The sequence below is a fragment of the Myotis brandtii genome, unplaced genomic scaffold, assembly GCF_000412655.1.
Source record: "Myotis brandtii unplaced genomic scaffold, ASM41265v1 scaffold196, whole genome shotgun sequence".
NCBI lineage: Eukaryota > Metazoa > Chordata > Mammalia > Chiroptera > Vespertilionidae > Myotis > Myotis brandtii.
In genome coordinates this window covers 1,997,520-2,020,125 of record NW_005357311.1, presented here as the reverse complement: position 1 = coordinate 2,020,125, position 22,606 = coordinate 1,997,520, and the positions used below count along the sequence as shown (strand labels likewise).

General features: G+C 38.0%; 1 protein-coding gene and 1 pseudogene across 2 annotated transcripts in view; one reads left to right on the top strand and one right to left on the bottom strand.

The window, feature by feature from the left end:
* The window catches only part of UBE2D1 (ubiquitin-conjugating enzyme E2D 1), a 29,365-nt gene extending 7,168 nt beyond the window's left edge, over positions 1-22,197 (bottom strand). Inside the window, exons 1-4 of one of the 2 annotated variants that reach the window (XM_005865103.2) lie at positions 22,165-22,197; positions 3,417-3,480; positions 3,292-3,323; positions 947-1,024 (exon numbers count right to left, since the gene is read on the bottom strand). In XM_005865103.2, coding sequence (XP_005865165.1) covers positions 947-1,024; positions 3,292-3,323; positions 3,417-3,480; positions 22,165-22,182 — 192 coding nt within the window. In that variant the 5' untranslated portion in view covers positions 22,183-22,197. Of the gene's footprint in view, positions 1-946; positions 1,025-3,291; positions 3,324-3,416; positions 3,481-14,841; positions 14,914-22,164 lie in introns of those variants that run through there. The other variant, XM_014538708.1, reaches the window with a different exon arrangement.
* On the top strand, positions 3,506-4,175 carry LOC102252304 (annotated as a pseudogene).
* Positions 22,198-22,606: the final 409 nt, after the last annotated feature.

The following is a 22,606-nucleotide window of genomic DNA, read 5'->3' as shown; positions in this document are numbered from 1 at the left end:
TTCTTCATTTGCTTATCAAGGATACCTGGAAGTGACCCTAGGGTCTAAAAATAGGGTGCTGACCCTGTTCTGGGGGAAAGTGGAGGGGCCTGAGTTTGTAACCTGTCCTAAGAAATCCACCAGGAATCCTAATCTCCCACAAGACTTTTTGTTATACCGTTTCATGTGTATATAACGCTATTCAGGAATTTTTAAAAATCTAAAATAATTATTTGCTCTTCCTCTCCGGAGCACACTGGCACCTTTCCCTGGCCCTTCCGCCTCCCCCAGGTGCGTTACATCTGCCTTTCTCTCTCCTAAGCTCCACGGGCCGTCTTTTGCTCCTGTAACTTGTTTCCCAAGCCTATGCAGCCTGGCTGGCTCACTTCTACTACCTCTGTAATTTTCTAAATAAGCTTCTCTTATAACTTGAAAAAATAAAATAAAATGAAGTAAGTGTTTCCTGAATGACAGAAGTTGTTAATGATTTTCTCCCTCCTGATATCCCCATCATTTGTTCCCTCTTTAGATCTAATTTAAATTATATTGAATAAGAACATGTTGTTATCCCTCCCACCACACTAAATAAAAGGCCTGTGTCTTATTTACTTTTGTATTCTCCAATGTCACAGAACATGGTAAGCGTTCAATAAATGCTTGTTGAATACTAAAAACTGAAAAAAAAAGAGTCAACTTTGGAAAGATAATCCCCTAAGTGGAAAAGTCTGATTCCTGACCATAAAACCCAAACTACAGAGATCTAATGAAGAGGAAAAGAAAGGAACCTAATTTACAGCGTAACAGACACTGCCTTTTGTTTTACAAACGTAATACAATTGTTTGAGTAAGAAACATACTTTAGACTCAGTAGTTTTACAGAACAGTTGAACACGCTAACCTGTCTTGGACATAATAAAAATATCTCTGGATATACCCCTTTTGTCATCAATCACAAAAATAAAAATACCTTTGGTGGTTTAAAAGGATAGTCTGTTGGAAAATGTACAGTGAGAAAGAAGACTCCACCTTGATATGCGCTATCAGGCTGAAATCACAAAACATTTGCATCAGTGTTTGATTACTACATATATTTAATAACCTCAGATGACCCCCCTCCCCACCAAAATATGTCAGTTTGAAAAACATGCCATCATTTTGTCAAAAGTTCAAATCATTTACCTTGAAAACAGACTTTCTTTTGCACGTATGAAGGAGGATTTTCCAACTATCATGTCAACATCATAGAGTTTAAAGCAAATAAAAAATAGGACACACACACAGTTGTGTGACTTGCCCAATCAAATTTGTTTACGAGTATAGATTTTTAAATATCAGTATACACACAAGACTGCTGTAAGAAAAGAATAATTTTCTGTGGCAGTAATCAGTATGAAAAAAAGGGCTGGGGCTAGTATTTACCTTCTAATTTATGAAACTTAAGTCCTAATAGTCCTCTAAGGGGCAAAAGAATGGAGATGAGCCCAGCGGTGTGGCTCAGTAGTTGAGTGTCAACCTATGAACCAAGAGGTCATGGTTCCATTCCCGGTCAGGGCACATGCCTGGGGTTGAGGGCTCGATCCCCAGTGTGGGGCGTGCAGGAAGCAGCCGATCAATGATTCTCTCTCATCACCAATGTTTCTATCTCTCTCTCCTCTCCCTTCCTCTCTGAAATCAACAAAAATATATTAAGGAAAAAAAATAATGGAGATGAACTGAAGAGAACAAGTTATGAAAAGGATAGGCTAAGGGACAGCATTACACAATTTAGACCGCAAATCTTCACTCAATAATAATTTTTAAAATAATGTGAAAAGGTTCCAAACAAAACTAATAAATTCAATATTCATGGAATTATCAAATTAGGAATCAACAAGAAGAATCTACATTTGGCCAGGAATCTTTATGGCAATTAGAAAATATGCTACAAGCGAGGGAAAAAAGATACTTTTTTTAAAAGGTAGCAAACAATAGCTAATATTTTATTTTAATTCCCTTATATTTAATTAAATTTATCATGTTATACTAACATTTTGGTTATAACAGCAAGCCTATCATTACTTCTTCCTTAATTTCTGCATATATATTAGAGGACTGCACTGTATAATTATTCTTACTACATGTATTGCTTAATTCTAGTTCATAAAAAATAATAAGGAATGTAGAAAACCTAAGTACATTACAATTGACAGTCATGGTCTGCTTAGATTTTCAAGTAATACGACAGAATAACATGTTTACATTACTAAAATAAAGGGACTATGAGTAACATAATTATAACCATTTGCTACATGTAATTCACCTAAGAAATATTTTTGAAGGGCTATAATTCAAGTGGTAAGAATGGGTCTTTTAAAGATAGTATTTTGAAGGTTCTTAGTAAGCAACGGAAAACAAACAAATAACCAGATTCTTAAACGTTGTTTAAATAAATATGCTGCATTTTACCCTTTAAAAGGCTAACCTAACAATTTAGCAACTGAGATACTTGCCCAGTACTCCTTCTCTGAAAAATCAGTAATTGTTTTTTTTTTTTTTTTAAGTTAAAGACAAGATAAAGCTCTTTAGGGGGGAACAGAAGAGAGAAAGATGTTCATGGAAACATGTTACTATGTTTCCCGGAAAGCATCTTTGAGCTATCAGTGCCCATTCTTATGCAATCGGATTTTTGCTCATAGAAAGGAAAGCCTCTTTCTAGTCGTAACTGCCTCTTGGGTGTAGAAACAAATAATCTTAACAAAGGCAGTTAAGTGTTGAGAAAGCCACTCATAAAATAGCAGGTAATTTTGACTTCAGGATAATCCAAGAAAACTGAAAGCAGCAAACTCATGAGGTGGCAAAGACAGACCCACTACAGTATTTTATCAGTTCTCTCTCACAAATAGGAAGTGATAAAACTTAGCGCAGACTGGTATTTGTTACTTATAGGAATTCATTATTGGGTTACTTACACTTATTTCTGACCTACTAAAACTATTGATGTGAGAATTATGCTTAGTTCTGAATCGCTGTTTTTTTGTGTTAAAAAAAAAAAAGACAAAGGAAACACACAGCCTGGTTACAAATTGTGGGTGATCCAGAACTATACGTAATTGATCAAGGATTTGGCAAAGGAAAACACACGACAATGATCCTAGAAGTATTCGCCATCAGTGCTGTAGACAATTATCATAAACCCTGTAATTACATTTTGCTTCCTGGGTGATTCAGATACAAGAAAATTCAACCTGAGCCACAAATATCTGATCAAAGGTGAAACGGCAAGAATTAAGTATGGCTGAGGGGATTAATTTCATATATAGGAATCATACTTACAGGTCCCATAATAGTTGCTTGCCAGTGGAACACTGAAACAAATAAAGGAGGTTTGGAGTCATTAACAAATGTTGGAACCTGCATTATTAACTGTAGCAAAATGCTAGCAATAAAGCAAAGCTTACGGTCGTCTCCCACAGGTCCGGCGGAGCAGTGAGCAGGTGGGTCACGCTGTAGATCACTTAATTCCTGAAGCGAAACAAAATACTTAAGGTTAATTCTTTTTCCAGTGAAACAGCATAATAATCCATGAAGACACAAATTATCAACCTCACTATACAACCAGTTAGGCACCTAGTTCAATTCAAAACATGAAAACAAAATGTGGCCTAAGCCGGGGTGGGGGGTGGGGGTGGGGGAGCCGTGGCCACTGAGCCTCCCGCTCAGTGTTTCCTCTCTCGCCCCTGGGCTCCGGGGTTGGGGGTCCGTGCCTGCGCAGGGTCTCCACACTGATTACCTAAAGTCACAGAGAAATGGTGGAAAATTCACCGTCTCCATTCCCAGAAAGATCAAGTTATGGCTTTGTTCTTTTCTTAAGCTCCGAATTTGGCTTCATACTATATCTCATACGGGCTTTTATTCCTGAATCTTAGCCAAATTCCTTAGGTTGAACCTATTGGCCTCAAAAGTATTGGGCAGTTGCACTGCCCATCTACCTCCTTATTACTGTAGTAATCAATTATGTACTCTTATTTGGAGTAAATATGAGTACCTGGCCACAACTCCATTCAAACAATCACACATAACTATGCCAAAAATTAAGAGCAGAAGAAATACCAAAAGAGGCCATCCCAGCATTAAGAGATATTCCTATCAGTGAAGTAAACCAAATGTTCTATCTTACAGTCAAAGAACTTTACATAAAAGTATGTAGATTAACATAATTTTTTATAATTTTTGATATATTTTTGAAATATGTTGAAAATGTTAAGCTGAACTTCTCTTAGACTAAGTTCCATTAATACTGTAAATGTTCTCAAATATTAGTTATTAATGGACAGAATAAACAAAACATTGCATTAGCATAAAAAAGACAACAAAATGTACTCTGCCACTCATGGGAAGAAGAGTAATTCATGACACAGCTCCAAACCTTGAAAAGATTAAATGGATTAAAATAGTTCTTTAATGAGTATCTACTATAGGCAAGGTAATTTATATAAGTACTAGGTATATAATCTATATGAAATAGGTCTTACTTCAACAGGTTTGTAATCTAATATGGGAGAGATGGCTCTTAAAGGAACAACCCACAAGTTAAATGAAAAGAAGGCCACATTTTGAAGCCTAGCACACTGATTCATATTCTCTTTTTTGCCATCCAGGAAGCAAAGGAAGGACCATGGAGATGGCACAGCTTTAGGTCGGCCAGTCCTGGATTGGCATTCCAGTTTTACCACAACTAGCTCTATGACCTTGGAGAAATCACCTCATTCCCTTACCTTCAGTTGGGGAGGAACTGATCACCTCCAAGTACAAAAAGTATATATACATTATAAAGAACTATGCATTATGCCCAGCCGGGCGCGTCTTGGTGGTTGAGCATCCACCTATGAACCAGGAGGTCACGGTGTGATTCCCGGTCGGGGCACATGCCCGAGTTGTGAGCTTGATTCCCAGTAGGGGGCATGCAGGAGGCAGCCAATCAATGATTCTCTCTCATCATTGATGTTTCTACCTCTCTCTCCCTCTCCTTTCCTCTCTGAAATAAGATAAAATAAACTTTTTTTTTTAAAAAAAAGAACTATACATTAGGACTGAAGAACCTAATTTAATTTGGAAGATCAAGGAAGAGGGACCTAAGCTGAAATCTGAGTGGGAGTTTTGGGAGAAATGAGGTAGAGTGGCATAAAATGAGGTTGAAAGTAGGCAGAGGCCAGGCATAAAACTGAGAACAGTATACCCATGTTAAGGACTTGGGGTTTTATACCAGTGCATTGGGAAGGGTTTTAAGCAGTGGCATGATCTGATTTAAAAGATGGCTCTAGAGGTCTAAGTACCTGAATGGATTAGAGATGGGAAAGAGTAGAAGCTACAAGATTAGTTACTACAGGCAAAAAAAATAGGGGCTTGGACTGGAGAAGTGGCAACAAGATGAAAGTGGAGGGATCTGAGATATTCTGAAGGATCTACCTACCAGAGGATGTGATGATGAACTAATTACATGTGCAGAGTAAGGAGAGAGGTCACAGATACATATGATGGTCAGTGGCAGCTAGTATTCACTCGATGTTTTGTTGTCCTCACGATCAACCCTCAGAGGTAGGTGTGATAACGCTCCCCACGTTACAGATGAGGAGCACGGTGACTCACTTCACCGTGTGTTCACAACACTGGTCTGTACGGGGTGGAACTTGTGGCTTTTTAGTTCACAAATGTACTAATGTAGATGCCGTTTTCTGAGATGAGGGAACACTAGAAGACAGGCTGACTTGGAAAGTAGACATAGAATCTGTGACCCCGGAGACAGCAAGGGAAATTTTATAGGACTGGAGCATAAAAGAATACTGGACTAGAAATTGGAAAATCATTGTCTATACCTGGTATTTAAAACCATGGGGAAGATGTAAACATTTTCTTGGGAACACATGTAAAACAAATACTGCATCTGGTCAAATCTAACATGCCACCATAAGTCACATCCTTATTTTAGGCACCAATAATTAAGGAGGAATGCTGCCAATTAATTTTACGATAAGATGCATACTGATTCTACTTAAAATAAAAAGGATGTGCACCTTAGAATCATTCCAAGACGGTGATTATTGCAGTGAGTTCAGCATTCTAATAGAGACAAACAAGAGGAGGATGTGGTAGGGACAGGCTTTCCGGAGAAAGTGATATGAGCTAAGTAACTGAGCCAAGTGCAAACTCAGGTCTCCCTCTTCCAAGTCCTCCAGCCCACTTGGGTACTTTCATTTTTGGTTTCGTTGCTGTGGTTTCCACAGCTGGTCAGTGCTTCTCTTCCCGACAAGAATTAACTAACAGAGTTAGCAGCTCCTTCCGTCCAGGTATAGTTAAGCAATAAAGAGGAAGATTTCAGTCTCTGATTTCGCAATAGTGGTTAAGAAGCAAGGCTGTGAAGTTCAAGTCCAGGTCACACACTTGCCGCGTGACCTTAGGCAAAACACCCCCCCCCCCCCATCTCCTAATCTCAGTTTTCTTTCCTGTAAGAGACACTGCTGCTTTCATCCGTCATTTCTATGACCAACAAGTGAAATGACACATGTAAAGTGTATAGCAGTCTCTGGCACACAGGAAGCATTCAAATAAATGTTAAAATCATGTAAAATTGGTAAGAGCCATCCAATTCTCTTGAAGCAGACTATAACTATTTAACTAGTTTAAATGATTGGGGGAGGAGCAGTTCCCAAGTCACAGCCCCATTTTAGAAGGACTGTGCTTTATTTAAGTTTTCTAATTTGGGCTCTCAGGAGATTGCTTCTAAAAATATTCATCACGTGGCGTTTTATAAACATTAGTATATATGGGTAAATGGGATTTCTTTGCCCTTATTTTTAACTAGAAAACTAGTTCATTAGAAATACAGTCTCTAATTGTGGCTTAAAAACTAATGATTCATATATATATATATACACACACACACACACACACACACACATATATATTACACAGATAATGCATGTGAATAAATCATACATCATACATAAGTACATACAAATTTATTTTGTTTACTAACAAAAAATAAAACCCAAACCATATTTTAGTCGAATCATGTTCAGATTTCAAATGCGAAACAGTTCTTGAAATCCCATTAAAATATTGCAGAAAAATACAGGTTATCTTGTTCTTATATATATATATTTTTTTATTTTTAAAAAATATCTTATTGATTTTTTACAGAGAGAAAGGGACTGGGATAGAGAGTTAGAAACATCGATGAGAGAGAAACATCGATCAGCTGCCTCCTGCACACTCCCTACTGGGGATGTGCCTGCAACCAAGGTACATGCCCTTGACCGGAATCGAACCTGGGACCCTTGAGTCCGCAGGCCGACGCTTTATCCACTGAGCCAAACCGGTTAGGGCTTGTTCTTATATTTTTGTGCCCTGATTCTACCTCCTCTGTAAAGAGAAGTTAGAGCTAAGGACCAGAGAGAAAAATCTAACAGTGGAACTCCTGCAAAGGCCCGGTTCTTAAGCTCACTTAGAGGAAAGAGGCAGCTGATGGTCCATCAAACATTCTTAATAGTCACATTGACCATTACTAATAATGGCACTAATGCTTTGGTGAGGAACTTACACATCCTAGACTTTTTAGGAGGGTCTCAATTTCTAATATTCTTTCCCTTTGTCAAACCATGCCTGGAAATATGCCGTTACACTGTTTGGAAATATGTAACTAAAACTACAGTGCTTAGGTACAGACAGAATGACAAAAAAAAAAAAAATCAAAAGGCACAGTATATATATAATACTCACCCTTAAAAATACAGATCTTGAATTTGAAATAATAAAAATAAAGAATTCTGAGATGTGCTAGGAAGGTAAAAATATAAAACAAAAACTCCAACCAAACAAAACCCCACCTTTTTAGCCCTTAGTCTGCTGAGCAGCCAGTGTATTTTTAGATAAGACTTAAGAAATCAAGGACCACACCCAGCCAGCGTGGCTCAGTGGTTGAGCGTCCACCTATGAACCAGGAGGTCACAGTTTGATTCCTGGTCAGGGCACATGCCCAGGTTGCTGGCTGGATCCCCAGTAGAGGGTGTGCAGGAGGCAGCCAATCAAAGATTCTCTCTCATCATTAATGTTTCTATCTCTCTCCCTCTCTCTCTGAAATCAATAAAAATATTTTATAGTTGAGAAAACATAAATCAGATAAAGTAGATTCTGAAAACCTGGAATAAATGTATTAAAAGGGAGAATTTAATGAGTATAAGTGGTCCTTGAAATCGAACTGTGATCTCCTGGTTCATAGGTCAATGCTGAACCACTGAGCCACATCGGCTGGGCATAACTAGCATTGTTATTTATCCAATTCTAGCATCACAGATAGAGTATCAAAAATAATTCAGTGATTCTTATGTTATTCCAGAAGGAAATGTTAGGATAGTAGTCCCTTCCTCTGTTCCTCTCTCCACTCTCTGTAAGAAATAACCCTGAATTATACAAACTGCTCAAGTCCATAGGGTCCTTTATAAGAGCCAACGATGAACTCGATTCTACTCACAGCTAATGGAAGCCCCTTCCAAAGAACCGTTCATGACACTGACACTCACTTCTCGAACACTTCTTACTATCCCACCACTACCCTGAAATCCAGGATGCACCCCATAGATAGCCTCCAATAACTGTTTCACTAACCTCTCGGGCCTCTTGTCCAGGCCTTCATGGCCATGCTTTTATCCCATGACTGAAAGGAAAAGGTCTCAAAGACAAAATCTTTAAACTGGTTAATTTTTCATTAAGTATTGTATTAGTGTGTGTTTGTTAATAAAAGCAAAACCGTGTTTTGTAGGGGGAAAAATTGGAAGAGCAATGTATAAATAGGCAAACACCCACGAGACCACTACCCAGCCAAATCATTGCCAACCTATCGGAACACTTTCATCCACAGCTCTGGTAGGAAAGAAGCATGCCATGCACTGTTGGAGGGAGTGTAAGTTGAGATACAACCTTTTGGAGGGCAGTATGGTAATAACTGTGAAAGTCTCTGACCTGGTAATTTCAATAACCTAAAGGTCCATCAATAAGGAAAGGTTTCATGAGATAGCCATATTAGGAAACACGGTGCAGTCACTAAAGAGAATGAGCAAGATCTCTATATATTGACATTAAAGAACGTTGTGTGAATATCATATAGTTTTTTATTGAAAAATACAAGTTGCAGCAAAGTATGCCTATTAAATTCCATAATATACAAACATATTATGAATACATAGGAAATAAATAATACACACCAAATTATTAACAGCAGTTATCTCTGGGAGTGGGTTGTCTCTTTTTATTTACGTCTTCTACGTTGTTTCAGTTTTTTACAATCAATGTTTAACATTTAAAAAAATAATGATTTTATTCGGGCCCTTGTGTGTTTTAAAAGAGATGAAATGATACTGCTTTTTTTTTTTAAATCACATATACTATAAGCATCTTCTCTTTCATTAAAAAATTTTTATAAGGCAAGGAAAGACTAAGGAATTGTTATAGATCAGAGGATACATGTACTAAAGAGACACAACTAAATCTAACACGTGACCCCAAACTGGATTAGGGGTAGGGTAAAAAAAACTAGTGAAACCTGAAATAGGTCTATAATGTATATCATTGCACAATGTTACTTTCCTCATTTTGATAACTGTACTATGGTTATATAAGTTGCAGGATGCACCCCATATGCAAATATCAAGGGAAATTAGGTGAAAAATATATGTAAACTTGTTGTTATTTTTGCAAAACTAAAATTATTTCAAAATAAAAAATAATATAAAGCTTTATATATAGTTTAAAACAATTCATTATTTTCTTTCCCCAACTTGCTTCTTTCCCTATATCTATTAATAAATACTAATCTCCCAGTCACCAGGCTCAAAATCTCAGGATTTTTTATTTTATTTTATTTATTGACTAGAGGCCCTGTGCATGAATTCGTGCACTGGTGGGGTCCAGCCGGCCTGCGCCGATGGCGGGGAGGGGGCTGATCGGGAGCTGGGTTGGCTGACCAGCCTTGCCCCCTGGTCGAACTCCTGGTCCAGGGGACAATTTTGCATATTAGGCTTTTATTATATAGGATTTTAAGGAAAGGGGAGAGGGAGAGGGAGAGGGAGAGGGAGAGAAACACCAATTTGTTGTTCCACCTATTTATGCATTCACTGGTTGATTCTTGTATGTGTCCTGATTGGGGATCAAACCCCCAACATTGGTGTACCGAACAACACTCCAACCAACTGAACTGCCCAGCTAGGGCAGCACTGATTTGATTCTTCTCTTTCTGACTCTTATATAGTCAGATGAAGAGTACTACAATATATTTACTTCAATATCCATTACATTGCTTACCATAGTAAATTAATTATATTTCAACTACAACTGCTTCCCATTACTCTATGCATTACTTTCATAATAATCTTTTAAAAGCACAACTCTATTCATTTCATTATTCTACTTAGAAATTTTAAGTGGCTCCTCATTGCATATTAAAGATCAAACTCAACCAACGTAAGTCTTTTCATTATCTTGTCTCTACGTTACACTTTCAATTGGGTTCCACCTCACACACAAACGTGCCCAGTATTTTCCAAAGAACCCTCTTGGGTTTTCTAAAACACTTTTAGGAAGTCTATGAGATCAAAATTAATTTCATAATAAAACTAAGAAGTTATCTGCCTCTTTCACTCCCAATATCTCATGAGTATACAGTGGCATTTTCCAGTTTAATGACATGATATAGTAACACTGAATGTAAAAGCAGATGTCAGAATCCAACTGTCACTATAAACCTAATGATGAGATCTGAACAGGTATAAAACAATGCAACTCTACTTTTTTGTTGTTGTTTTGGAAAATATAGTTATTTTTAATAAAAATGTTATTTAGGTTAATATGTGATGGGTTTATCATTATTTCTAAATTCTAAATATATTTAAATTTGTTTTTAGTTTTCATATGGCAAACATTAATGCTATAACCCAGACAAACTCTTTGGGGCCCTCAATACTTTTAATATAAGGGGGGGTCCACAGACCAAAATGTTTGAGAACCTTTTTGTGAAGTCAATGTTTCAATCTCACATCTATGTTTTTTTTTCTCTCTCTCTCTCTAAAAATAATTTTTAAAAATCTTAAAAATAAAATACATGCTACTGCCACAACTCTTTTCAATTTACAGAATGTATGAGATTCTGTTAGAAATGTTTGTTTTGGTTTTTCCAGTTTAGAAGACCTCAAGACTCTAAATAGTCCGTCTTTATTGTTTACTTAGGATGCTGTGACCTGCTTTCAGGACACAGCTTTGGGTTCCTTTTCTTAGAGGAGTTAGGGGTTTGTGCTGAGCTGACCCAATCTTCCAACCACGGGCAATCCTTGGTGACAGAGCTGCAGTTTGTGACACAGAGGTGTTTTGTTGCTGTTGTTGTTCCATGCTCAGTGTAACCAGCTGCACTAATCATAGCAGAAGTTAATGAAGCACTTCCAGATCCTTTCTAACAGGGATCAGTATTATGATTTATACTCTCATCCCAACTCTACACTCCCCTATATTGCAGAGGTTTAATTTAATTGTATCCGATTATGATGCTAATAAACATTCTCACAAATCACTGGTCAGGCACATTTTGTTGATGATTAAACTGGGCATGAAATTCAAGGAGAACTGATTGGGGAGGGGGATGGTTGGGGGGGCATAACTTCCTAAGATGTGATTTAAAAGGTATAGGAAAGAGGCCCTCTGGATTCTTAGAAACTTAAAAGTAATTGTATCTCCAAGAAAATACATGTAAGAGAAGCTATTAAACCCTAAGGGTCATCATTTGAATGTGTTCATTACAGCTCAGATACTCTAGGGAATCCAGGAAAGAAAGCTCCCCCTAGGATAGAAATGTGATGCAGTAAAAAACTGGTATAACTACCTTCACTGACACAAACTACCTTCTAAATAAAAAATACACACAAATACGAAACATTAAAAAGTAAAGTTATCAGATATGGTCAATTCCGAAAAGCCACACGGGATGCCTCAGAATTCATTTCCTACTCTACCCACACTACACAATACCGCCCTTAAATAAAAACAACTTGTATTTGTTAGCAGGTAGATTGCTGGAGCACAGTAAACGTTAATAATTTTTTTTTTGTATTTGCCAATTATTACAAAAGCATTCAGGGCTGCTGCATTCTGTCACACAGGATGTGTGCGCCAATTCCAAGGGGTGCCATTCAAACAAACCTCGATGTGAGTGGGGCCCTCTGGGGCTCTACAAAGCTCCATTACTGAAAACCACATGAAAAAAGAAGTAGACAACATAACCTTTAAACCCAACCTAGGATAGTATCACTGTTTTCAATGAACACATAGCACTTTTGATGTAGAAGCAAGTGACAGTGTTTGACATCTGAGTGGGGAATAAGCACTTATTTTAACTTGATTTCATCAATGTGCTGAGAATGGAAAGAAAACAATGGCAAACGTGGAATTCAAAAATTAAAAGTGAAGACAATGACATTCTAGTGAGGAAGAAGGAACATTTTTTCAGTACATGGTGTTAGGGTGACTGGGTATCCATATGGGGGAAAAAGTGAACCTTGACCTTCCTCCCTACCTCAAATCATACAAAAAAATCAATTCTAACTAGATTGTAGGTTTAAATATAAAAGGTAAAAAAATAACGCTTTTGAAAGAAAACATAAAATACCTTCATAACTTTTGGGAAGGCAGAGATTTCTTAAAGAGGACACAAAGTACACTAATCATGAGAGAAAAGTGGAAAATTTGGACTTGATTAAAATTCAGAACATCTGTTCATTAAAAGACACATTTAAAGTGTGAAAAGGCAAGCCACCAAATAGGATGTATCTGACAAAAAAGAATTCCTGCAGATCAATTTTTAAAAGGCAGACTTGAATGGCCAATACACAGGGTTTGGCCAAAGTAGGCTTACAGTTGTTAACATTGAAAATAATACAAGAATAAATTGTTTTTGCATACTCTCAACTGTAAACCTACTTTTGCCCCACCCAGTACACTTCGGAAGTGGCTCAGCTTCATGAGCCATCAAGGAAATGCAAATTAAAACCAAAACGTTATGCCACCACATATCCAACAGAATTGTTAAAATAAAGAAGACAGAAGATTTTTGCACAGCAAAGAAAACCATCAACAAAATGAAAAGACAACTCACTAAATGGGAGAACATATTCAGCCAATGATACATCTGATAAGGGGTTAATATCCAAAATTTATAAAGAACTTATACAACTCAACACCAAAAAAACATCAATCCAATTAAAAAAAATGAGCAAAGGATCTGAATAGACACTTCTCCAAAGAGAACATACAGATGGCCAATAGACATATGAAAAGATGTTCAATGTCACTGATCATCAGAGAAATGCAAATTAAAACCACAATATGACCTCATACCTGTCAGAATGGCTATTATGAATAAATCAAACAAGTGTTGGCGAGGGTGTGCAGAAAAGGGAACCCTTGTGCACTGTTGGTGGGAATGCAAATGGTACAGCCACTGTGGAAAACAGTATGGAGTTACCACAAAAAAAAAATTAAAACTAGAACTGCCTTATGACCCAGTAATTCCACCTCTGGGACTATATCTGAAGAAACACAAAACACTAATTCAAAAAAAATGTATGCGCCCCTATCCTCATTGCAGCGTTATTTACAATAGCCAAGGTTTGGAAGCAGCCCAAGTGCCTATCAGTAGATGAGCAGATAAAAAAGCTGCAGTACATTTACAGAATGGAATACTACTCAGCCATAAAAAATAAGAAAATCTTACCATCTGTGACAGCATGGATGGACCTGGAATGTATTATGCTAAGTGAAATAAGCCAGTCAGAGAAAGACAAGTACCATATGATTTCACTTATATGTGGAATCTAATGAACTAACAAACAAAATAGAACAGACTCATAGATACAGAAAACAGACTGACAGCTGTCAAAGGACGGGAGGCTGGGGGGCTGGGTGAAAAAGTTGAATGGTTTAAGCAAAAGAAAAAAAAAAGAAAGAAAAAAAAAGAAAAAACTTATAGACACAGACTACAGTTTGGTGATTGCAAGAAGGGGGTGGGGGTAGGTAGAAGAGGGTAAAAGGGGGTATAAATGGTGACTGAAGGAGACTTGACTTTGGGTGGTGAACACCATACAATATACAGATGATATATTATAGAATTGAACACCTGAAACCTATATAATTCTATTAACCAATGTCACCCCAATAAATTAAATAAAAATTAAAAGAAAAAGACAGAAGAAAGTACATTTACAGAATGGAATACTACTTGGTAAAGATGTAAAGCAACTGGAGCTCTCACATGCTGCTGGTGGAAGAGGAAAAGTTTGACCGTTAACACTAAAAGTGAACATAGGGATACTCCATGACCCAGAATTCTACAGCCAGGTACATACTTAAAAGAAATGTGTAGAATTCATATACTGTAAAAGATGGCTATCAAATAATGAGACTAGTTCTAAATCCATATAGGAAAAGGACTTGTTATAGTAAACACACTGTGTATATGTACATATATTGTGTGTGTATGTGTGTATCTGTTTTATTTCTAGTGACTTTTAAAATCTAAAATGGAAATACATAGCTGATCCAATTTCTTCTTCTTTGAGATAAAGTAAACTTGAAATCAACCAACCTTACGCCTAAACATAGATCAATCAATAATTATCATCAAACTGGAGAAAGTATGCCCCAGACAAAAGCAGTCTGTGTCAGTGAAGCAATTTGCTATTCTAACGTGATTAACACTCTAATAAAATAAAATAGAAAACTAATAGGGCATTTAAATTTTAAAATATATATATGATGTAGTAATTAAAAATAGATTATAAGTTATTGTCCCTGAATTAGAACCGGGACCATAAAAGCACTGTCAGTCCTCAAAAATGTGTACTTCATGGACTGTTCTAGTTCAGATTTCTATAACCAGATAAACACAAAGAAAAGTACTGAAAGGTCTGAAACTGAATTTTAAAATGGCACAGATGGCATGTTTATAACACCCCCCACAATATGCTGAGTGTTCTCCATAAAACCAACCTAGACACAGTCCCTGCCTCTGGGGACTTAAAATCTAAAAGTAGATGAGGCAGTCTAATTCAAAGAAAGTAAACAAATAAAAGGAAACAAAGAGGGGAATGTCAGAGAAGAGAGGCCTGCATTAATCTCTCAGCTCCCAGAAGGGTAACAGTCCAATCTGAACAGTGGAGAATGAAAGCTAACAGTCAGACTTCGTATGACACTATCCAGTAAATATTCTCTAAAAAACTATGCTGACCACACTGAAAATGCTTTGTTGTTCTGTAGCTTCAGCATTCAGAAGGTCTAAATCTCTGCAGTAGGTAGACTATATACCCCACTGGGTATGTGGGAAGGACGTTTAACAGCCCATGCAGAGCGAATGATTTACAGTCCATAATCTAAATTACTGAATCCAAAGCACATGAAGGCATTATTTCAAAAATCCTGGCTCAACAAGCAATTAATTAATATGACACAACCATCAAAACTCCTAAAACAAGGCAGTGATTCTTACTGGACTGCATTTTTGATCGTGTCTCTAAAGGGACATATGAGCTATATTTGGTTGTCTGTAAATAAACATTTCATGGGCCTACAGCTCAGACTCTGATCTCCTTATCCAGTTGACTAGAGCTATTTAAATAGAAAGATGTTCAACAATTGCCTGAAATGTTTCCAAACACAGACCCTCTATAAGGCCTTGAAATAAAGAACATCTTTATTTTAAACCACGTAGATTCTTCCTGGAAGACTTCAAAATGCTGACGACATCCAATTAATTAAGTTATAGGAACCAAACTCCCTTCAACAAGCTGGTCCTGGCAGCTTCACTGCCTCTTTGGACCCAATATCTCTGGAAAAGACTGTCTATTAAAAATAATAATGATGATGATGATGCAGCCAAATTCCACACAAAAGAAAGAAGATGGAGGAAGCAATGACGCTATTGACTTTGCACATCAAATTAATATCTATTTAATCTGAACTATAAAGAGCACAACTTAGAACAATGGTTTGAGGTTAGGATTAGGGACATTATCTTCCCAATGCCTCAGACCTGTAGCCACTTTCCCCCTGGTGCTCTCTACGGCAGCCACAGTGACTTTTCAATTTCCCCAAATACTATCTTGCCTGTAATATATATATATATTTTTTATTGATTTCAGAGAGGAAGGGAGAAATAGAAACATCAATGATGGGAGGCTGCCTCCTGCACGCCCCCAAGTGGGGATAAAGCCCACAACCCGGGCATGTGTCCTTGACCAAAATTGAACCCGGGAACTTTCAGTCCGCAGCGCTGATGCTCTATCCACTGAGCCAAACCAGCTAGGGTTTGCCTGTAATTTAAAACATGGCTTCCTTTTAAAGAGAAGATTTTCAAATTACCTCTTTTTATAAATAATACTAGAGACCCGGCGCACAACATTCATGCACTGGTTGGGGGTCCCTCAGCCCATGCTGCGCCCTCCTTAGCGTTGCTGTGGAGGTGGGAGAGGCTCCCGCCACTGCCGCTGAGCTCGCCAGCGGTGAGCCCGGCTTCTGGCTGAGCAGTGCTCCCCCTGTGGGAGCGCACTAACCACCAGGGGGCAGCTCCTGTGTTGAGCGTCTGACCCCTGGTGGTCAGTGAGTGTCATAGCGACCGTTTGTTCCACTGTTCGGTCAATTTGCATATTAGCCTTTTATTATATAGGATTTCCATCATAGAAATTACATAAAAATATACCTTACACAAATCCAGGATATTTCAATAAAAACTGTATTTGAGTCTACTTTATTAAGTATTATAGTAAAAATGCACTTGATCCAGTAACCCAAACTCTAAACCTTGGACTCACCATCTGATTCCTTCTTCCCTCCAGGTCCCACCCTGCCTTCCCTCCTCCTCACATTAATCAGTAACCAGGTTTCAGATTCTCCTTCCATCCAGATCCCTCACACTGAAAGGGTCTCAGGAGTAAGTCCATCACATAGAAAAATCAAGGTCCACTCTGAACCTGGAGGTCAATTCCGGGTCAGGGCACAGGCCTGGGTTGTGGGATGGATCCCTGATGAGGGGAATGCAGGAGGCAGCCAATTGGATTCTCTGTCATCATTGATGTTTCTCTCTCCCCCTCTCCCTTCCTCTCTGAAATCAGTAAAAATATATTTTAAAAAATAAGTATAAAAAAAATCGAGCAGCCTAAGTGCCCATCAGCAGATGGGTGGATTAAAAAACTGAGGTACATCTACATAATGGAATACTACGCTGCGGTAAAAAATAAGGAGTTCTTACCATTTGCAACAGCATGAATGGAATTGGAGAGCATTATGCTAAGTGAAGTAAGCCAGTCAGAGAAAGATAAATATCACATGATCTCACCCATTTATGGAATATAATGAACAACATAAACTGATGAACAAAAACAGATCCAGAGACAGAGAAACATCGATCAGACCGTCAAACCTCAGAGGGAAGGTAGGGGAGAGTGGGGGTAAGGGGGAGAGATCAACCAAAGCATATAAGCATAACCAATGGACACAGACACCAGGGGGGTGAGGGCATGAGTGGAGGGGGGGGATGGGTGGGTAATGTGGGGATAAGGACACATATGTAATAACGTAATCAATAAAGAAATTTTTAAAAAAATCGAGGTCCAAAGGGCAGAAGAGTCTGAGAAAAGCCAGAGGAGACACATTTCAGGCTAAGACAAGACAAAGGTTCAAACCAGAGAGACACTAATACAGTGTCTGGGACAGACTGGAGAAAGAGTCTGAAGAGACTGCCCAGACCACTGAGCCTAGAGGCTTGACCTAAAGTCAAGGATTGGGTGGGTCAGGACAATTCAAAAAGGCTATGTGGAACAAATACACTATTATTTTTCTCACATACCCACCCCTCTTTCCAAATATCCTCTGCCACCATCCTAGCTCACACCCTTTTTAAATCTCACTTGAACAAATACAATGACATCTTCACTGACCCTTTGTCCTCTTTTTTTTTTGCCCTTTGTCCTCTTATAGCTCTACCAACAACATACTGTGGTCAAAATCATCTTCTTAAAGTACCATGTCAAAAACTTTCAATGTTTTTCTTTAAAAATAAATACACACACACACACACACACACACACACACACAGATATCCTCCTATACAATAAAAGGCTAATATGCAAATTGTCCCCATGGGCGGGAGTCTGACTGGGAGTTAGACGTGTGCTGACCACTAGGGGGCGGCGTGGAACATGGCGGGCGTCAGTGACGGCGTTCATGTCCCATCTTAAACATCATTTCCTTAAGTAGGTTTTCCTTGACCCTCTTCAAAGGGTCCCTGCTATATTACCAGAGTACTATGCTACACTTCCCTTTTCATGGCATTTATCAAATTTATAATCACAAATAGCAAGAATGCATACCTACACTGTGATTACGGTAAGAATGTTACTTCCTTATTCAAAAACCTTCTGCTGGCTTTCCCAAACTTCTGCATTAAGTTCACATTTCTCAGCATGGATCTTTCAAGGCCTTCCACGGTATAAACTTTTATGGTCTACTATTCCCAAAAGCAGGATTATCTGTTTCTTCCCAAATAAACCACATACTCTCTAGTGCTGTCATTTCTGTAGCTTTCTCTATGAACCTGGTTGTCCTGTCTTTAAAATTGCTACCCTTTCTTCCAAACCCAATTCCATCTTCTCCATAGAATTTTTCCTTATTTTCCCAAATAACTTTGTCTCTCCCACCTTTGACTTCCTTCCTGCTCAAATATGTTGTATTTTCCTTGTGGCACTTTCCTAAAGCTGCATAGTTGTTATGATACTCTTCTTACCCTTGTTTTCTATTTCTTAGGTAATGCTGGTTATGTTATACCTTACTTTTCTATATATCTCATTTCATTTTGTATAGGCCTTATATACAAAAAGTGCTCCATAAATGCATTAACTTGTATGGCAGTTGTCTAAATATATGTATAAAACAATCTTTCAAGTACAAAAGACACCTGCGAAACAGATGGAAGCTAAATGGAATTAGAAAAGGATGTAACCAGTACAAAAACAGAAATATACCTTATTTGCATTACAAATCATTGCTCTTTAATCAGAGAGTAATACATCGTTACGGACTCATTAATCTTATACATTAAGACGTCAACATTTATTTCAATTCTGACATCTCAGAGTAAATAGAATTTTAACTCAAGTTTCCTACAGCAGCAGACACAGTGCCACTGCTCAATGTTTATTTTGTGATCATTTTTCTGCTGTTGGCTGAACAAAAACAAATAGCAAATAACATTATCTAGGTGTGCCTAAAATTATAACCCACACGAATTATCTAGTTCATTAAATTTCTAGATCAAGAAAATAAAGACAATGCGTTTCATGACCAAGGTCACAAAGCTAAATATAGGACAAAGGCCCAGGACCATCTGACTTGCACTGCAGCACTGCTCCCACCCAAAACAATAGTCACCTGAAGGCTATAATAACTAGAGCACATTATTCTCAATCAACATGAGAGCCAACAGGGCTCCAGTACTGAATTACGGTCATTTGCACATTTCCAGCCACGCTCAAGAGAAACAAAAGTGTGATGAGTGAAGGAATGAAAAGGAATTCTTTTTATCTTTCCCAGGAGCCTTATAACCTTTTAAAGGGTTAGAAATGAACACTACTTCCTAAGTTCCTGAGGCGTGTGTTTGTGTTCAAAGACCTCTGAGAGGCAAGAAAAACATGATAGGAAATTACATAAAACTTTTCAAAATACATAATAGAATTTTGACACATAACAGAACATGCAACATACAGCGTTTTGAATAAAACATTATCAAAAGTTACTATTTACTTCATAATAACCAAGAAAGGTGGTGCTTCAGAGAAAAAAGAGAAAAGAAAACGAAAGAAAAAAAGCTAACAGGCTATTTCTTTAAACCTACTTAAAACACAAACAAACCTGCCAATATTTAGCAAATATTTGATAGTAAGTATCACTTCTTACAGCTCTAGTCCTAATAACTGGCATATAATGGTCATTTATAAGCATAATAAATTAATTAATCTCTCTCAGTATCACCCAGTACTATTCTTGAATACTATAGTTTTATATCAGTGACTGTAAACTACTGCTACATGTTGTAGAAAGGAATTGGCATTGACAGTTTGTATCGAACAAAAATGTTCCTAAGGCTAGAACATTTTAAATTAAGCGTATGTATCTATGTAAGTATATAAGTGTAAGTGTGTTTGTGTGTACAAATATGTTCATTTGCTCTCTCTATATACATATATGTATAAATATATGGAATGTGTTTTGACAATATTGATTTTAACTAAGGAACTTATATATGGAACAGTGATTTTCAAACTTTCCTTATAGCAGTTCATAAATAACTAAAACAAAAGTTTCATGAGATAACACCACCCTTACTACACCCAAAGCACTACTATTTTCCATTCCATTTTTTAAAATGCTGTTTGTGATCCACTAAACTGACTTTGTCACCCTGTTCTGGAAGCTCATAAAAGTGCAAAAAAGATGCTGGGTAGGTGTAAACCTTAGTGTGGCCATCATTCCTTAGGAATAACCTAGGCCCCATAGACAACAACCAGAAACTGGCAAGATGAAGTCTAGAAATTATTTAATATTATTCATTCAAAAGCTATGTTGAGCACCTGAAGGGCACTATTATTAAGTAAAAAATACAGACCATATCCTGGGCCATAAAACAAGTCTCAAACATTTAAAAGGAGTAAAATGATAACAGATCTTCTCTGATAACAGGAGAATTAAATTAGAAATCAATAACAGAAAGCTATCTGTAAAATCCCACATATCTGGAAAATAAATAATATACTTCTAAATAACCAAAGGGCTGAACAAGAAGTCAAAAGGGAAATAGAAAGTATTTTTAACTAAATAAAAATGAAAATACAACACATATTGAGGGAAGCAACATCACAGGCAGAGTGCTACTGGTTTCGAGGAGAATGGGCCCCAGCCACCAGATCTGCTTGGTTCCTTCTAGAACAATCCAAACTGTTCACATAAGGAGGGTGGCCACTTGGAGTGAAAACCATTGATGATTATTACTGAAGGTTAAGATGAAAGAACCAGCCCTAGCCAGTTTGGCTCAGTGGATAGAGCATCGGCCTGCAGACCAAAGGGTCCCAGGTTCAATTCCGGTCAAGGGCACGTACCCTGGTTGCAGGCTCCTCCCTGGCTAGGGCTCTGGTCAAGGCTCGTGCAGGAGACAACCAGTCCATGTGTTTCTCTCACATTGATGTTTCTCACGGTCTTCCCTTCTCTCTTACACTCTCCCTAAAAATCAATGGAAAAATATCCTCGAGTGAGGACTAACCAAAAAACAAAAAAGAAAAAAAAAGGAAAAACCAGTCCCCCCACCTCACCCCTGCTGGTAAGGGTTTCCTAAATCTGAAAGAAGACTAGGACTCTAAAAAAATCAATGGAAAAATATCCTCGGGTGAGGACTAACCAAAAAACAAAAAAGAAAAAAAAAAAGAAAAAACCAGTCCCCCCACCTCACCCCTGCTGGAAAGGGTTTCCTAAATCTGAAAGGAGACTAGGACTCTAGTAAGCAACCTGGTGTCACTGAAGGAGGAGACAGCCACACAAACAGGGTAATCTGACTAGAGAGCAGTGGGGGACACATCCGGAAAGAGGCAAGAACAGAAGCTACGGCGCGTGGTGGTGAGCTGATGGGCAGCACCACTCTGCAGGCTTCAGGATGGTGGCCTCCTCCCCATACTGAAGACATCACCTGGAACACAGTGCGTCTTACTACTGTCTACTTGAAGCTTGTAATTGAAGCTTCATAGAGTCACCCAGAACCAAATTAAATGCAGGAAAACCTCAGCTTCTCAGAGGCCAGCTAGACTAAGGCCAGAAAGAGAACCTCTTCTGCCCTCAGGCAGATGTTCTGAGGTGGCCGGAGGACCCCCCTCCCCAACCCCCAATCTTGCAAATCTGGGTTCTATTATATATCCTAGTACTTTTATTCCAGCATCACAGGGGTAAGAGAAAGGGCTGTATCTCAATACCTGTTTTAATTAAATAAAATATCAGTTCATCCACTGTTTAGAAAGGGGTTGGGGGATAAGAGGGTGCAGATAACCATTAACTCAGCTTGATGGGGAGTATTAGGCTTACCATTTTGATCAGTGGCATTCATTAAATATGTTTCCTCTGTGTTTTTTCAGGGAACTAAAGTGAGTAAGGATGCTACTCTGCTCTTCTGAAGGCAATCCCACATCCTGCTAGGCTTGGTTTTTCTAATATGTGCTTGGCTTCCTAAAACAAGCATAAAACAACCTTATTTAGATCTATGCTATTTATTTCCACAGAGAAGGAACCTCAGAACTTCTTAACTATTAATAGGCTATCTCGTCCTTTTACACCTTTTTTTATGTTAAAGAAAAACACACAGTACAGGGGAAGGGGGACGAAAGACGGAGTTTAATTGCAAAGATTTAAATGCAGAAAAAGTCACATGGTGGCTTTTTAAAAAAAGAACACTTCCTCCCCCCTCCTTTTTTTATCTACCAAGAAGCATAAATACTATGTTACTCCTTTAAAAAATATTTTTTGAAGT